The sequence below is a fragment of the Brienomyrus brachyistius genome, unplaced genomic scaffold, assembly GCF_023856365.1.
Source record: "Brienomyrus brachyistius isolate T26 unplaced genomic scaffold, BBRACH_0.4 scaffold48, whole genome shotgun sequence".
Taxonomy (NCBI): domain Eukaryota; kingdom Metazoa; phylum Chordata; class Actinopteri; order Osteoglossiformes; family Mormyridae; genus Brienomyrus; species Brienomyrus brachyistius.
Genome location: NW_026042323.1, coordinates 1,808,205 through 1,827,420, shown reverse-complemented (window position 1 = coordinate 1,827,420; position 19,216 = coordinate 1,808,205). Strand labels below are relative to the sequence as shown.

The 19,216-nt window shown below is 44.4% G+C and overlaps 1 protein-coding gene across 1 annotated transcript; it reads left to right on the top strand.

Annotated features, from left to right (window-relative positions):
• Positions 1–10,323: 10,323 nt before the first annotated feature.
• LOC125723450 (G-protein coupled receptor family C group 5 member B-like) lies at positions 10,324–16,393 on the top strand. Its single transcript, XM_049000051.1, is given in 6 exon segments — positions 10,324–10,341; positions 10,649–10,729; positions 11,194–11,876; positions 15,610–15,904; positions 15,907–16,134; positions 16,338–16,393. Coding segments are annotated over 4 exon segments (1,260 nt in total). The 5' UTR covers positions 10,324–10,341; positions 10,649–10,729; positions 11,194–11,195.
• Positions 16,394–19,216: the final 2,823 nt, after the last annotated feature.

Below are 19,216 nucleotides of genomic sequence, written 5' to 3'. Positions count from 1 at the left end.
TGCAGCCCTGCAGTGGATAAAAGGAAAGGACAATGGTTTGTTGATTTATAGCACATATATTATTATATTTTATATTGTTCAAATATACATTACTCAGTAATAACTCAGTAACTACTCAAGTACAAATGATGAACAAATACAGTAACTGTTATGATTAAGAATGAACGAACGTGGGATCAGTATATAACTAATACTTTCTGGTTAATTAATAAATTAAGTAAGAGTGTACTACTTCAGGGGCGGCATGGTGGTGCTGTCTTGCACGGCTCGTACGATCCTCGTGTGTGCCACGCCCCCTGATTACCCACGTGTGCTTCCCTGGTCTTGCCCAGCTGTGTCCACTTATTTTCGCCCAGTCTCGTCTATTTCAGTCCATGTCTTGCCTTAGTTTCTGGTCCGTCATTGATGTTAGTTAGTCTTAGTGCTGTCTGCTCCGTCCCGATCCCGAATAAATCCCCGTTTTCCCCGTACTCCGCCTGCTTGCCTGCTTCCTGCCCGCTTGTCAGCCTGTGCGCACTACCCGCTTTAACCAGCGAACTCTGACAGATGCACTGGTTAGCACTGTTGCCTCACACCTCTGGGACCCGGGTTCGAGTCTCTGCCTGGGTCACATGTGTGTGGAGTTTGTTTGTTCTCCCCATGTCGTCGTGGGGTTTCCCCCCACAGTCCAAAAAACATGCTGAGGCTAACTTGAGTTGCTAAATTGCCCATAGGTGTGTGTGTGAGAGTGAATGGTGTGTGTGTGCCCTGTGACAGGCTGGCCCCTCATCCTGGGTTGTTCCCTGCCTTGTGCACATTGCTTCCGGGATAGGCTCCGGACCCCCCGCGACCCAGTAGGATTGGAAGCGGTTTGGAAAATAGATGGATGGATGTACTACTACATTATTTGTGCCCCCTCAAGTAAAGTGTTGCTCCTAACTCATCTGGTCTTTTTATATTAAAACATACTGAATTAATCCCTGCAAGAAATTCTTTGAGGGGGTTAGAGAGAAAATGCAGGAGACTGAATCCAGGACCTCAGCTATATCTTTTTTAAGTGTTTACCTGTAAACAGTCAAGACTTAACTATATGGGCTCATACTAAAATTAAAAATTCATGGCAAAGTGTTACTCCATTTTGAAAAATATGAGCAGAGTATGCACAACCTTTTTATGTGAGACTCATCTATATGTACTATATATTTGTGCTTCCCCTAGACTTCCTGAGACCTTAAATAGTGTGACATTTGCAATAGCGAAAGCCTTCGTTTTAAAGATGACTTTTCATGTTTTCACTTGAAATCATGTGGAAAGATCACATCTCCACGCACAAAGCTCTTTCATATTTCCTGAGAGCCATATTTCATATTTGCTGGCGAGCTGTCTCAAAATTTTATCAGTTCTATTCCAGCCCCCTATAATGCCTCTGCAAAGACTGAAAAAGATCCATCAAACGGTTATTGAATTATGGTCTTAGCAGGGTCAAGCATCAAAACTGCTGCTTTTTTCATTATCACTATGTGGCGCTGCTTCCATTTTGGGACTGTTTCAAAATTAAATCAGTTCTAGTTCCTCACCAATACCTGTACAAAGTTTGAAAAGGATTCGTCGAACGGTTTTTGAGTTATTGGCTTGCATGCCAAAGTATCTGCAGCGACAGGGGAACAGCGCTGAAACCAAAAGTATTCCCTGAAGGCCAGGGAATACCATCCATCCATCCATTTTCTAAACCTCTTATCCTACTGGGTCACGGGGGGTCCGGAGCCTATCCCGGAATCAATGGGCACGAGGCAGGGAACAACCCAGGATGGGGGGCCAGCCCATCACAGGGCACACTCACACACCATTCACGCACACATGCACTCCTACGGGCAATTTAGCAACTCCAATTAGCCTGAAGGCCAGGGAATACAACAAAGGTAATTTATGCTTACAGATCTGAAATCAGCAGATCACATTTATGTACCATCATGTATGTTAAGTTCTTGTTGCTGTTAAGCGGAGAACTACTACACGGGAGAGAAGTATCCAGGCTGAAAAATATCTTCTGGAATTTTACTGAGGTCAGCATGTTATTGGCCCCAAAGTGGCATTCCCATATCAGTTGAAATATGCAATTGTCTGCATGCATAAACTTGCCTCTTACGCCATACTCCATGCTAGGAAATAGCTATGAAAAGATTGTCCTCGTACTCACCTCAATCTGGGAATACTATTGTTGTTAAATAGCTATGCATAAGATTACATTTGCCATGGCTGAGACTGAATCACTTTCAATCACTACATGATGGTTATTAGGCATTTAATTACTAGCGGCTGTCAGTGATTGTTAATTGCTGTATAGTAACTTGGGAGAATGACACTGTGGATGCTGGAGCAACCGATTCTGTGTGCACACTCACCCCTTTAATACGATGACAGTGTAGTTCTGCTTTAGCGGGATGATTACTGTGCATCTGGTGACAAAGATTTACGATGGATAATTTAAAACCCAAGTACTGGAATACTTTGCCAAACAGAATATCCTGATGAGCAAATTAATTTCATTATGAAACTTTAAAATAAAAGTTATTTTTGGTGATGGTAACTTTCAATTCCCCACGATTCCCCAGTTCCAGTCCTGCAGGCCTAGTCTGCACCCAGATTTTAATACTCAAACACCTTATTCAGCTCACCAGCCAATTGCCAGGTTTAGTAGGTGTATTTGACAGGTCCTTGCAAACTGGTTCTCCAGGACTGGAATTGGGGAAGCCTGATATATAACATTATATACTGTACAGGTCCTTCTCAAAAAATTAGCATATTGTGAAAAAGTTCATTATTTTCTGTAATGTACTGATAAACATTAGACTTTCATATATTTTAGATTCATTACACACAACTGAAGTAGTTCAAACCTTTTATTGTTTTAATAATGATGATTTCGGCAAACAGCTCATGAAAAAGTGCTCCAAAATCTCCTGATAGCTAGCTGCATTGACCCTGCCCTTGATAAAACACAGTGGACCAACACCAGCAGCTGACATGGCACCCCAGACCATCACTGACTGTGGGTACTTGATTTCCGAATGACATGCAAAATTTGCTTTCATCCGAAAAAAGTACTTTGGACCACTGAGCAACAGTCCAGTGCTGCTTCTCTGTAGCCCAGGTCAGGCGCTTCTGTCATTTGGAAATCAAAATTTTGGAGCACTTCATGCTTCCATCTGCTGAAAAGCTTTATGGAGATGAAGATTTCATTTTTCAGCACGACCTGGCACCTGCTCACAGTGCCAAAACCACTGGTAAATGGTTTACTGACCATGGTATTACTGTGCTCAATTGGCCTGCCAACTCTCCTGACCTGAACCCCATAGAGAATCTGTGGGATATTGTGAAGAGAAAGTTGAGAGACGCAAGACCCAACACTCTGGATGAGCTTAAGGCCGCTATTGAAGCATCCTGGACCTCCATAACACCTCAGCAGTGCCACAGGCTGATTGCCTCCATGCCACGCCGCATTGAAGTAGTCATTTCTGCAAAAGGATTCCCAACCAAGTATTGAGTGCATAACTGAACATAATTATTTGAAGGTTGACTTTTTTGGTATTAAAAACACTTTTCTTTTATTGGTCGGATGAAATATGCTAATTTTTTGAGATTTTGGGTTTTCATGAGCTGTATGCCAAAATCATCAATATTAAAACAATAAAAGGCTTGAACTACTTCAGTTGTGTGTAATGAATCTAAAATATATGAAAGTCTAATGTTTATCAGTACATTACAGAAAATAATGAACTTTTTCACAATATGCTAATGTTTTGAGAAGGACCTGTATAACCCCCCCCACAGCCAGATGCCACTGTAACCAAATAATCAATGTTATTCACTTCACATGTTATGGCTGATCAGTGTATAACCTCTGTATCTCAGTTACGTTTCAGACTGTTTTGCTACATTGTGCAGATTAATATACTGTGTTTATAATACATTTCAAAATTTCCCAAAATTCAGCACATTGTCAGTTTCACTGGCCAACACACTGATCATTGTAACATCATCAAGTTCTTTAGCCAAATTAGGTGTGCTGGGCAATGGGAAACCTGACACTGCAGTACAGTGAATTATGCAGCTGCACTGGGAAAATGTAAAAACACATTTTACCTCCAAGGGCCACTGTTCTCCCACCTTTTTTCAGCAGTCTTACACATCTGTAAACACATAAAATATGTTTGCACATATACTGTACTGATCCTGGGAGGATTAAGATGGCAAAAATATCAATTGGGCTGGTGACTGCACAATATTTTTGAAGCTAAATTATGAAATGTATGACTATATATATTACACAATGATAAGGTATAAATACAGAAACAGCTACATACCGTTGGAGTGAAGCTGAAGTCCTTCTCTCTTCTAGACAATGGAATCAGTAGAAATTAAGTTTTGCCACGACATGAGAAGCCAGGAAAGTGAAGCAGAACATGAACAGGAACATTATTCAGCCTTGGCTGACTAGGTCTGTATTCCGGACATTACATTCATGATTTAATTTGACTGCAGGGGGCTTGAATAATTTTAACTTGCTTGCAGGTTCCCTATGTACCGTATGTATTACCTTTCCTGACCTTCGGAGGTCCTCCCTCCTGTTTCGGAGCATTTTTAAGGCTTTTTTCAGAATTTCCTGCTCTTTGCCGACGAGGCTGCAGGGCAACTCTGCTGTGACCTTGAAATTGCATTAAATATTCTGTTAAAACACTTTATTTGGTGTTTTACCTTGTGAATTGAAATTTTAAGCGCTCATTGTGCTTTATGTGGTAAAAAGGTAAAATAGAGAAATTAAACTATTTGATTAGAGACATTGATTCTAAACAATTTTATGAGGCACAAACTTTGCTTATGACAGGGTTCCAGTCAATTTCCGCTCCCTTGCAGGCAGTGGTCCACATTTTTGATGCACCCAGGGATGACCTTATAACAGCCTGGTGGAGATGTGTAGAAAAAAGAAAGATATTGTCACGATCACCGTGGAAAGTGGGCCATCGAGCGGGCTGGCGAGCGAGCGGGCAAAAAGAAGGCAGGCAGGTAGAAGGACCAGGCGGGAAGGCGGAATATGGGGCAAACTAGGGGTTTATTCAGGGTAAGGGCAGGACGGAACACAGGCATCGACAAACATCAATGACGGACCAGGGACACAGGCAAGACTTGGACTTAAGTACACAAGACTGGGCGAAAATAATCACACACAGCTGAGTACAATCAGGGAAGCACACGTGGATAATCAGGGGGCGTGGCACACAAGAGGATCGTACGAGCCGGGCGTGACAGATATCAGTTTTGCACCAAAAACGTTAGAATAGAGAGGAGTGCAGGTGGACATAGAATGAGCAGAATGAATGGTAGCAGTATTTCTGATGTGATAACCACTTATTCTGCTGATTCTACTTCCACCTGCACTGTCTGTGTTCTAACAGCTCTGTCCACTTTAGTTTCTATTTCCAGGACTGTGTGATACTTACACTGAATCTCTTTTGTTCAGGTGTTGCCGCTGACTTCCCTGCTTATTTTTTAGGAAGTCTTCTGCTTCCACTCCAGACTGATTGAGGGAAAGATCATGAAACTAAATATGATATATTCAGTAAGCATGAACTGACAGCAGTATGTCTGTGAAACCACAAAAAACACAGAGCTTGCTATCAAACAGACAGTTTACTTGCCTTTAGTTTTAAAATGGAAATTAGGGATTTCCTCAGTCTGAGGTTTTTGGGGAACAAAAGGTAAACATCTTGTTCCCCAATGTCCACAAAATCATCCCCTGTCACACCTTGTTCTTCATGGTAAAACACAGAGAAAATAGATTAATCCACATAACTGTAACTATAAAACCCAAAATATTATGGCCACACAGAGGTTGAAAAAATAACAATGATTATGAATAAATTAATAATAAAACACCATAATATAATTAAGGCACGCAGAGTGAGCACATAGCAGGCATAGCAAGAGTAAGTAAGGCGGACAAAGGGGCAACTGAGAAGACTGCATCAGCAAATTTAGCATATTTACCAAAAACACAACACTGATAGGAGTTATCAATCTAGCATTACCATATACAGTACAGTACTGTGCAAAAGTCTTAGGCAGTCCAAAGAAATGTTTAAAGCTGTTTATCTGGGTAGCAAGTGCACTTTGGCTTAGAACAAAAAATACAATTTAATATTAGAATGTGTGCAAATTAAGAGTAACACAATAAAAACTAGTAATAATTTCTTATGTTTTCTAAAAAGTTACTGATATCTAGTTGGATGGCTAGATGAACACCGCTTCAGTTCCCAAACTTGTCTTCAGGGGCACCTCAGTCGTTCCATGATTTTGTAAAATTTCCCCAACAGCTCAATTAAATAATTAGATATATTGGTTTAAAAAGTCAGTGAGAGATTGACTAACTGTATGAGGTCTGCTAGTGGTCAAGTAAAAACATTCATGGCTGCACTGGACGGTCGCTGCAAATACTAGGATGATTTTAGCAGAGGTTCTGAAATGGTGAAGCTGACACACTTTGACAGGCATCATATCATAGTTTTATACCAACACGAGGATAATCTAAACATCATTTTCTTTGCCTGCCTAAGACTTTTGCACAGTACTGTATATATATATTTAGGTCCTCAATCATGGCCTTACAATGGCTGAGGCTGGTCAGCCGAATGATGGGAGAACAACCATGTCCTCAACCATTCAAACATTTCATAGAGCCAGCAGGTATGTAATCCAACAATGTGCCCTGTACTGTAATATTGTCCTCTTACTGCAATGCTTCATATTACAGTATCCATTTGCATTTTATATTACACAGTGAGTTTTACTTTATACAGTTACATACTGGATGTATACTGTAGCACACATGTCGCGTCACTCACGGTCACACACACACAGATTAACCTCCCCCCAAACCACAGGCAATATGCCAGGACAAGCAGTGTAGTACAATCTTTTATTAAACATGCAAAAGCAAACCCACTACTTAACACACAGGGGGGGAAACAGAATATCTAACACCACGAAGGGGGGGGACATGCCCTACATACACACCTTTCCCTCTGAATACACCCCCATAGAATTAGCATTTCAATCTCCCAAATTCCTGTGAAAATGTTACTGCGATTGAGCATGTACATGAGCGACTGACTACAGACCAATACAATCCAAATCCAAAACACACATGGTAAATGTGCTTTTATGAGATGTGCTTTTATGGATACTTTTATGAGAACTGAAAGCGCTTTACAGTTCATGCCTCACATTCACCCATCCACACACCGGGGGCGGAGGCTGCCATGCAAGGCGCCAACCTGCACGCCGGGAGCAATTTGGGGTTCAGTGTCTTGCTCAAGGACAATTTGATGGGGTCAGGAGAAACCAGGACTCGAACCTGCAACTCTCCGGTTGCTAAACGATAGCACTACCTCCTGCGCCACCATCTTCCCCAAATGTAAGGAGAAGGAGGTTCCTCGGAGCTCCGAGATGTGTTTGGCTATAATAAATCTCAAATATAGCTATATGACATAGTTTTTCATAACACCAGCATTTATTTTTTAGGTTTGTCGAACTCCGTCAAAACAGTTGAATTAGAACGAGCCCATTATGTAACTGGAACCCCTCCCACATGTAAACACAGTGACGCGCTACAGCGTTGGTTTGTTGTCTGAGGCTATGATACTGACCACAAACACATTCTCAGATTTCACTGTACCAATCACAGCATATCCAGGCAGAATAATGATAGCAAAAAACATTCAGCATTAGATTCTAAAACCGTCTGTAATGTCTGTGTTTATCCAGTGGACCATAAACTAAAATATGCTTTTCTATTTCAGATTCTTTCAGATGTTTTAAAATAATAAATAAAAAAATCATAATAATTAAACCATGCATTACTGACTATCAGACAACTTCAACAAGTTACCAAATGGATGCAAAATCAAAGATATTCCTTTGCGCCTGGCACTAACCATGTATTCCTTCACAGTACTAAGCCATAGAAAGGTCCCCAATGAAACCCCTGCATTCCTGCATCGTAGATACTCTAATCTCAGCATTTATAAGATTCTATTTGTTTCTACTGTGCAAAATTATTTGTAACACAAATGTCTAAACTGGCATGAGAGACAGATTCAGCTCTTGTGAAGACTGGCATGTGAAACTGGAACAGGCACTGGATAAATTCAGTGCACATAAAGACAGGCAGTGCCACAGATTAGCACTGATGACATGGATTCAGAAGATCAATCCTGTTAATACTCAACCTTCAGATGAGCTGGAAAGAGCAGCAGCAAGTGAGGAAAAATCTTCTGAAGTTAAGTACTTGGCACGGCAAGGCCTGGCTTTTCGAGGTGTTGGTAAGGAGAGTGGGAATTTCAAGCAGCTTCTAAGGCAAACAGCAGAGGGCCATGCAGAGCTGACCATGTGGCTGAAAGGCCACTTTGATTTCACCAGTGCTGTTTAACTGTAACGCCTGTTCCTGGGTTGCCCTCAGTCCTTGTTATTAGTTATGATTCTCACTGTCCTGCATTGTGTCTTGTTAGCTGTGAATTTAAGTGCCTGTTCTGCTTCTGTTCTTTGATGCTTCATTATAGCTGTATGTTGTATGTATGTATATAGTTCTCTAGTTGTGTTTATTCCACCATTTAGTTCATTCCTGGTCATTTGCTGTTTATTTTGGATCCATCCTGATCCTTTTGGTTTTGATGTGTGTGTTGTAAAAAACCCTATTTTCCACCCGTGTCATGCACTGCCGCAACCAGAAAAGGGCAGAAGATATGGCACAAAAACGGAAGAAGCCTAACTTTAAAAAGAACAAAAAACATCAAGACTCATCCAGCATGGGGTGGTGGGTTAACGAATAACACAAACAATCAAAGAATAAGCAAACAAATGAGAGAAAAGATGCAGAGATGACTGAGAAGCAGGGGATGACTGGAGAAAAGACGACAGGACCAGAAGACAGGAGGGATACAGGGAGAGCGGAGAAGACAGTATAACTGAAGAATGGGAGAAGAGGAGAGACCACAGAGGAAGGAGAACATAGATGACTGGAGGGGAGGGAATATAGGAGCAACAGAGAGAAGGAGGAAGGGCTGCGGAGGAGAAGACAGGATAAGAGGGCAAAATGTGAGCAGAGAAGGACAAACACCCCCACTGCCCAGCAAAGTGCACTTGTAAGTAAACCACAATTTTAGCCTTGGGCTCAATATCTGGACTTGTCTCTGTGTAGCAATGCATAGAATCCTTGACACTGGTTATGACTGTACTGTATTAGTCCTAAACCTGCCATTATAGTGTAAGGAGAAAAGATTTTTAAAAAATAAATCATTTTACAAACAGGTAGAGCGATGTAGCCCCAGGAGAAGTCCACCCCCCCAAAGCCCTGTTTGTTCCCTTCTAGCTACCAGATGAAACTCACAATGCACCCCAACGCCACCTAACTTCTCTTCCACATGATGCACCTTATTTACCCTTTGAATCCTGTCCATTATTGAGCGTTTTTCAATCCATTTGATTATAAGCTTATTACACTGTATGTACATTAGTCAGCCACATATGCTGTATGGCTTTGTTTTCCGGACAGTCTGGGCTACTCAGATGTGTCATAATTCGATTTGTAAATGCTGACAGTCTTGATATTATCCTTCTTATCAGGAAAAACTACTTGTGTATATAGATATTTCTCAATTTTTAGTTTCATCTAATATAAAAATTGGGAGGCAGTACAAATAGAATCTTATTATCTTTCCCAGAGCAGCCCTCGTCCCTGAACCTCCCGTCCTGCCTTCCCTGCCAGCCCCAGGATCTCTCGTCTCCCCTTCCCTTCGTCTCCGTGTCCTGTGCCTGCCTGTTGGACTGGATCTCCCCGGCTACCGAATCTACCTTCTGTCCCCGACCATTCTTCTTGCCTGGCCCATTGAAAGCCTGTTACCTGCTCGATCTAATAAAGATCGCTCTGTTCCGCATTCCTGGGTCCGCGTTTCCCTGCCGAGGGTGTCCTAACAATTATGTCTCCAGTAATAATTTTCTGCTAATAGCATTAATTCTCTTATTTCGGTATCGGTGTACTGCATGTACATGTTATCACCATCAAAGAAAAAAATGCGTTATGACTTATCAATCATTATTATTGTTTTTGTCGTTTATTTAATCGTGTAGCAATACTGCCACTTGTCATATTATTAATTGCGTATTTATATAATATTAACCAATGACCAATCTCTGTATCTTACTAGCATATTTTGCGCATTTGTCTTTGTATCAGCCGTAGCGGTCTGCAGGGGGAATCGCAGAAGCTGGAGTTTCTTAGAGCGCTGCATGGGTTTGGACAAACCATAGGTATTGGTAATATTACTGGACAAAAATATATCGTTATTGGTGTCCACCAAAGTTTCCAGCACAAGCTACAAGAAATGAGATTGAATGCATTTGCTCGTTTTTATTTGTATTTATTTTTTAAAAAGTTTCTTACATTATATCCGTGCTTTTTAAAGGTTATATCTCAATTTTTCAAAAGTAAACACAAAAAGGATTACACTTAATGCCCCCTCCCTGCCCCCACCCTATTTAGAACGTTAGCGTTACATTTCGTAAAAATGCAGTACTACGTCATGATGCACCGCTTATAAATAATCTGTTTGATAAGGGAGAAGCAAACACAAACGATTCGTGAGTGCATCGTACGTGTTGTAAGAGCAAGTGAAGCTGAAAGACATTGACAGTGAAGGTAAGGCCTCCCCTTCAAAATGTATACTTCACTTAGATCAAAGGTCTTGAACTAAAAAAAACGCTAGGAGATGCTAAACTACCGACCGCAAAACGTGCAGACTGGCGGGTGTCAATTGCGCTGGAATGACATTACATGGTTTTAATTTTTCTCTGATATCGGCCGGCCAGATACAGTCATTTCTTCGAGACCCCTGAATTTAAATAATAATTAATTTTTATAACGATGGTGGCCTATATAATGTGCCGATTTGCTTGTGAAGTTGTTCAGCGGGTTGACATGGCATTGATTACTGCTTTTTAAGAAAGTGCATGTAGTCTCACACTGTAGAAGTCCATTGCTCAGTTGTCAGCATGCTCAGCGTGTCGCCTGTGATGTGTCCTGCACAGCAGCAGGCTACATTGCGTTTAATGGACTAATACTTCTTCAACCCATTAAATGATTCCTTTCTCTCTCCCTGCCAGTGATGGCTCCCTCTATCAATCTCTTCACCTTCCTCGTCCTGTCCCTGGTGGGGGGCAGCTCTTCATGGGACGAAGCTTCGCCTTGCGGATCCGGCTCCATCCTGACAAGGCCCTACACGGCCTTGTGTGAGCTGGATGCGGTGTGGGGCTTGGTGGTGGTGGTGGCGCCGCTACTCCTGCTGCTCGCTGCCATATTTGGGCTCTGTGGCCTCAGCCTGGGATACATCGCTGAGCAGCAAGAGAGCCTCTGCTTCGCCCGGCGTGTCCTGAGGGGGGTGTTGCTTGCTGTCTGCAACACCTGCCTAGTGTTCCAGGGTCTGCGACTGCGCCGGTTGGGACAAGGTGCTCATAGCCCCAGCACAGGTCAACTGATGGGGCTGGCGGTGGCCTTGGCCGTGTTGGATCCGGAGTGGATCCTTCTAGCCACGATGTCCACATGCCAGCCAGCCTGTGAATACCAGCCGCTGGACTTTGCGCTGGCCACCACTTATGTGCTGGTCCTGCTCCTGGCAGCACTGGTGGGGGCGGCCTGCAGTCTGTGGAGGCAGCAGCCACGGTGGAGGTGCAGGACCGCGTGGCTGCTCATCACCTGCCTGGCCTCAGTCCTGCTGTGGGTGGCCTGGATCACCTTCTGCCTGTATGGCAACGCGGCACTTGGCCTGCCCCCAACATGGGACAACCGGGTACAGGCAGTGGTGCTGCTGGCACAGGCATGGCTGCTCATACTGCTGCACGCTGCTCCTGAGCTCCACGCCACCTTACGGCCCCCGTCCCGCATGAGAGAGGCCAGTTTAGAGGAGGGCCTTTCTCACCTATAGTTTGGAGCAAACCGGGACTTCGTGTTCAGTGACAACAACTCAGGTATGGTACTTTGTTTTCGCTTCTTTGACCTACTCTGTGACTCTGTGTGTCCTTGAGAGAGAGCATAGCCCTCGCTCTTTCCTCACATGGAGCCCCTACTGGAAGTCTGTGGAACAGCAGCATATAAACAAGGTCTATGGACCTTTCCCTGTAACTCAGATCTCACTTGAGCAGAGCTTAGGTACCATGGCTGCATGTCCCCCCCCCCCCCCCCCCCAACAATCCCAAAAAAAAATGTGAAGTATGACTACTGCACTGCTGAAGGATGTTTACATGATCAATATCTGTCTCTCTCCTGCAGGTGTCCTCCCCAGCCCCCAGGAAACATTACATTTTAAATAAATAATATATATATCATCATCTCTGGAAGTGGTGTGTTTTTTTAGGGTTAAAAAGTTGAGAAACATTCAATGCTCATCATCATCCCATATATCAGTAGCCCAGCCACTGGTCAGTTCCTTCACTCTACTGTTACAGACTTTCATGAAAACATTTTTTAAATGTGGGTGTTTTACCTGTATGATATGCTTGCCTTTTGTACTGGACATAAAATAGAATAAAATTTTTACATTATATTACTCATACAACAGGCGACATGGTGGTGCAGTGGTTAGCACTGTTGCCTCACACCTCTGGGACCCGGGTTCGAGTAGCCGCCTGGGTCACATGTGTGTGGAGTTTGCATGTTCTCCCCATGTCGTCGTGAGGTTTCCTCCGGGTACTCCGGTTTCCCCCCACAGCCCAAAAACATACTGAGGCTAATTGGAGTTGGTAAATTGCCCATAGGTGTGCATGTGTGAGTGAATGGTGTGTGAGTGTGCCCTGCGATGGGCTGGTCCCACATCCTGGGTTGTTCCTTGCCTCGTGCCCATTGCTTCCGGGATAGGCTCCGGACCCCCCGCGACCCAGTAGGATAAGCGGTTTGGAAAATGGATGGATGGATTACTCATACAAACACACACATCTGTAGGTTCTCAACTCTAGGTTTATATCAAACACATTAAAGCCAAACAAATGCAAAAAGTCCATGTATCGTTTGTCCTTGGGTTTTCCAGTCCAAAACGAAATCAGGAAAACTAAACAACAGCAGCGTTTTTTGGTTTTTCTGTCAGAAGGGGAAAAAGCGAAAAGCAGAAAACAAAAAATCAGGCTTCATATTTTATCCTAAAATGTAGAAAATATTACAAAAATACACCATTCTAAGGGTGAGTGTTTCCAAGCTTATGACTGGGACTGTTAATGTTGTAAAATTAAGATAAAGTTCACATTAGGCTGTATCTTACATCTCTGGTATCTGTTAGATCTGAATTTACTCATAGAAAAGAAACAAAAAAGGTGATTTTACGGTTTTCCCATTTGGTTTTAAAACAGAAAAACAACAAATTAATTTTTGTATGACGCGTTATCCCAACAATACATTGTCTCAAAGCGCTTTACAGCATCCCCACCCAAAGCCCCCAGTGAGTAAGACATACGTGACAGTGGCAAGAAAAAACTCTCTAGAAGGAAGAAACCTTGGGAGGGACCAGACTCAAAGTGGGAGCCCAACCTCCAGGGGCCGGCAGGGAGAGTGGAATAGAAGAGATGGCTAAGTGCCAAGTCACATTGTCCAAACCATAGGATTTGAGGCACAACCGGGGAGCAGGGAGGTGATGACAAGCCCGTGCCGACTCTCCTTCCAATCGCCAGGCAACCAGAAGTAATTAGGCAGCGGGTCATACATGGAAGATGGCACAGGCAGAACGCGAGCTGGATGCAAGGACGTCATGGGTACATGTCACATGTAGCAGGGTGTGCTGAAAATCTTGATAGATTGAGGTCTCCAGGCAGCACACCCCAGGAGGAGTTGGGGAAATAAAATGTGCAATTAGTCAAAGTATAGGGGAGACTATAGGCAGTGCTAACAGTTAGGTGAGTGCAATATGAAGTGCAAAGTGCAAGCTCCGGCAGATATGGCAATGGCAGCATAAGTAGGAGGGAGAGGCAAGTGGGAATGCAGGCATGGGGAGTCCCTGAAATGTCAGCACTCCAGTTCCACAAGGGATGGTGAAGCTAGAGTGACTGCGCTGACAGTTCAGTTTATCTAAAGCCAATGGCATCGAACGCTACCCAGCTCTACACCTCACACTTGTAGGTCTGACTGGTGGCAGCGGTGGGATCATTTCTTTCCTTTGTGGTTTTCCCGTTTAGAAACCTAGAATTAGCTTTAACATATCGGAGGTGGAGGATAGTGTACAATCTCCTAATTATGAGGGCACTGATTGTCCTGTTATACGTGTAGAGAGTGTTTTCTCAATCTCCCGGTGGCCCCCCCTGCTCACCCAATATTTATACCGGAAACTTTTAATGGTGTGGGGCGTGAGTGGTCTGACTGGTCGGAACAATTTTATCTGGCGCCTGAGGTAAACAGGTGGGATGAGTCTCTGAAAATTAAGTTTATGTCTTTGCTGTTGTCTGGCCGTGCTAGAGAGATGTATAGTTGGATGCCGAGTGAGGCTAAAAGTAATTATGGGTTGTTAAAAGCGGCTATGGCAAGGTGTTTTGAACCTGGTGATAGTAGTGATTGGAATAGAGCTAGTTTTACCACCCGTCGCCGCCTGCATAGCGAGACGGCAAGGGAATTTGGTAACGCCTTACGGAGATTAGCCGCTAGGGCTTATCCCACGGCTGATCATCGGATTTGTGATCTGTTGGCAAGAGACCAGTTTATTACGCATTTTGCTACCGGTGATTTTCGGGTTAGCCTGTGTAGTGCCAAGCCTAATACGCTGGAAGATGTCATTGAACTTGCTTCTGAAATGGAGTTGCTGAGAAGTTTGGAGCAGACTTCTTTGCCACCTGACGTTAAAGTGAGGGGAGTGGTGGAGCATAAATTAGAAAGGGATGAACAAATGGAGGTGTTGTTGGGGGTGGTAGAGGAGTTAAGGCAGGAGGTAAAATCGCTTCGTACCACGGTGTCTAAGATGCAAGAGGGGATGAAAAGCTTTCTAAGTAAATATGGGGTGGTGTTGGATTTTGGTAGGAAGGAGTGTCGGGTTATGGGTCAATTATTACCTCTCCTTGTGCCAGCAGATGTGGACAAGCCTCGGGTCGTCATGGTTCCAGAAGATACTGTAATCCCCCCCCCCCCTCGAAGTGAGGCAATCATTGCTGGTAAGGTGGAGAATACAGGTGGGGCTGCTTTTGAGGGTATGTTGGAGCCTTTGGATTCGGCATCTAGCCAGTGTAATATAATGATGGGGGGATGAGGGTAGGTACCTTGCATACGGGTATTGAGGTGAGTCGGAAAGCAGAGAATGTAGACCTGGGTGAGGATGAGGAGGATTCTGTTGTGCCCTGGACAGTCGATAGGCTTGTAACATATTTTGATTGCACCAGAAGGGGTTTGCCTCATCCGATATGACTGGTATTTATACCGCATTGCAGAAGAATTTGTCTGTATTTAGTGCCGGAGAGGGAGATTTGCGGAGAACTCGCCTGATGTTGTATAACATTGATACTGGTGAGGCGAAGCCGGTAAAGTTGCCTCCCCGCCGTGTCCCCCTCTATTTGCAGGAGGAAGTATCTGGTCACTTAAAGCAGATGCTGGAGAATAACATCATTCAGCCCTCGAATAGCCCTTGGGCAGCGCCGGTGGTTCTGGTACGGAAGCGAGATGGTGGCCTTCAGTTTTGCGTTGATTATCGCAAATTGAATGATGTTACCCGTAAAGACACGTACCCCTTACCCCGAATTGATGATGCGTTGGATAGTTTGAGCAAGGCTTGCTGGTTTTCTACATTGGATTTAGCCAGTGGGTACTGGCAAGTCGAGGTGGATCCAAAAGATAAGCATAAGACGGCGTTTATCACTCGTCAGGCCTTTTCCAATTTAATGTGCTGAGTTTTGGCCTGTGTAACAGTCTGAGAACTTTTCAGCGTCTCATGGATTTAGAGTTGGCGAGTCTTCAGTGGACTACTTGTTTGGTGTACTTAGACGATACAATAATATTTGGCCGTACCTTTCAAGAACATCTGGACCATGTGGATGAGGTTATAACGAAATTGCGTCAGGCTAATCTGAAGGTTAAACCGGCGAACTGTAACTTGTTTGCCACAGAAGTGCAGTATTTGGGTCATATAATATCGGCTAGGGGTGTGAAAGCTGATCCGGCTAAAGTGGAAGCTGTGCGCCAGTGGCCGGTGCCTAAAAATCAGACAGAGTGGAGGAGTTTTGTGGGCCTTGCCTCTTATTGTAGGAGGTTTATTCGGGGTTTTGCTGAACTTGCTCGTCCTCTGCTCCAGCTGACCGAGAAGGGCAGACGGTTTACATGGACAGAAGCTTGTCAGGCAGCATTTGAACAGCTCAAACTTAGTTTGATGTCTGTACCAGTCCTGTCTTACCCCGGCCGGGTCGGGGACACGCTAATGCGGACGCCCTCTCTAGAGTGCCCGCTTTTCTGCCAGTAACCTCAGACTCACCGCCAGCTACCCAGGAAAAAGGGGGAGAGGTGATATGTGCTGTGAGAGAGGTATGTCAGGAGGCAGTGGCATGTCAGGAGGAGTGTGATGAGCTGGGGCAGGATCAGCAAGGAGATGCTGAGCTGCGGGAGATTTTTGCTTTAAAGGAAGGGAGGGAGGGCAGGTAGTCAGCCTCCAAATGAGTTGTGGAAATATGCATCAGTGTGGGATCAGTTGCAGGTGCAGGGTTCTAGGTTGGTACGATATCCACCTTTGCATTCTGATGCAGCAAACCAAGTCCAGGTTGTTATCGACAAGTCTTTGGTGCCAGAAATTTTGAGGCAGTTGCATAATGCTACCACTAGGGGTCATTTGGGAATACAAAAGTTGCAAGCAAAGGTGAAAGATCGCTATTATTGGCTGGGATGGTTTGGGGATGTTAAGAACTTGTGTTGGGAGTGTGTGGATTGTGGTTCTCGGAAAGTGGGGGGGAAACAGGGGTGTGCCCCGCTGCAGTCTGTTGTAACTGCTAGGCCATATGAACGGGTAGCATTGGACATTTTAGGGCCATTACCGGTAACTCCAGGGGTAAATATGTACATTGTGGTCATTGGGGATTATTTCTCAAAATGGACTGAGGCATTCCCTCTTCCTAATCAGGAAGCTTCCACTGTGGCCAAGGTCTTGGCGGAGCAGTGGGTCTGTCGCTTGGGGGCCCCTCACTCTATCCATACAGATCAGGGCCGAAATTTTGAATCAAATCTATTCAACGAGGTGTGTCAATTGTTGAACATTCAAAAGACTAAGACATCAGCTTATCACCCCCAGTCAGATGGGATGATTGGGAGGTTTAACAGGACATTGTTGGCAATGTTGTCTCTCTTTGTGGAGGAAAATCAGTCCAATTGGGATGTTTTGTTACCTTATGTGATGATGGCTTATGTAAGGAATAATTGATGACGGGCCGTTGAATTATTAGAAAATAATGCACACCCGAGGTGGTGATGCGGACGCGAAGCGGAGTAGCCGTTACACCTCGGGTGTGCATTATTTTCTAATAATTTAACGGTCCGGAGTCAATTATTCCGCTTATACTACGGTTGCCACACCTCAAGACATCGATCAGATGATATATTTCAAGGGATTCGTCCGGTTTTTCTACTTAAATCGCTATTGTGAGTAGGATTATTTCTTCCGCATCTCATCCAACGACTCTTTTGCTAGTTCCAAAACGTCATTTTAAAGCTGGCAATGGAGGCTTGAGCCGTTGATTGCAGACTAATGCAGTTAATAATGAAGTTATTAGAAAGAGAGCGAGAGAGACAGAGACACCGATAAATAGAGAGAGAGAGAGAGCTTGTGTGAATTAGGCTACCTTTGTGTGTCCCTCAACAGTGTTATGAAGCACCGTCTCTAAACTGTAAGTCTGCTTTAAGATGCAGCGCTGTTATTACCTCGCTAGTGAGAAATGTCATGTGTAGCCTTTAAGTTGGTACACTAGGCTAACTAATACTGCTGCAGCCCAGTTGTTGAAAGTTTCATATTCACCGTAAATATTAAAATTTACTTTCGGAAAATCGTCTGTCATGTTGTTGTTTTTGTTAGTCCTGTGTGCTGTATAGGTACTGTATGCTAATTTCCGTTATTACAGTTAACTATGCGAAGTGATATGGAACTGTAATGCAGTCAAGAGAGCTACCTGGAACTACGTTCGCCGTGCGTTTATCTGAAAAGAATTGCACACCTCAGAAAGTTCGTCAGCCAATCAGATTCAAGCATTCAACAGTCCCGTAGTATAATGGAGTAGTATTCACTCTAGTACTGGGGTTACACCGTACAAGGTTGTTTTTGGGCAAAAGATAGTGTTGCCAGTGGATGTTATGTTGAATCTCAACGAGGGGGAAAGATTTTCCTTTGTAACGGAATATGTGGCCAGACTAGGGGACATATTGTCCACAGTGGTGGGAGCAGTGACATGTCATCAGGCAAGAGCTTCGGGTAAGAAGAAGCAAGCGTATGACTTTAGAGCGCAAGTCAAGTACTATTCAGAGGGGGACTGGTATGGGTTTGGAGGAAGGCTAGAAGACGGGGGTTATGTCCAAAGTTACAGAGGAGGTTTAAGGGTCCATATAAGGTGGTGGAAAGGGCAACGGAGGTATTGTATCGAGTGGTACCAGTGGAAGGGGGAAGTGAGGTGGTGGTGCATTTTAATCGACTTAAACCATTTCTCTCTACTGTAACAGAGGCTGTCAATCAGGAGGGCAGAGACCAAGTGATGCCTGTTGGTACCCTGCCTGAGCTAAAAGATTCCCCCCCTGGTGGTGGCTATCCGCAACCACGGCCCTTAGTAGAAAAGGGTGGCGAGATGGAGGGGGGGGTGCCAGGGCTAGAAGTGTGGGCAATGGCAGCGAATCGGCCAGAAGAGGCAAGTGCAATTGGACCAGGGCAGCAGGGGGAAGGGGACCAGCCTACCTGAACCTGGCGGAGCCGAGCCCGTAAGGTCCCTCCAGAGCCACACAGCGATGGGCCTGCTGCTCTGCAAGGGGCCAAGGAACAAGAACGGAGGGAGGGGGCTCCAGTTCAGAAGACTCATCTGCGACGTCAGAAGAGGCCACCAACATGGTCCAAGGACTATGAAATGTTGTGACTCGAGGACGAGTCTGCCCTAAGGGTGGGGGGAGTGTAATGATGATGTATGGGGGGTGAGGGATGGGCGTGGAAGG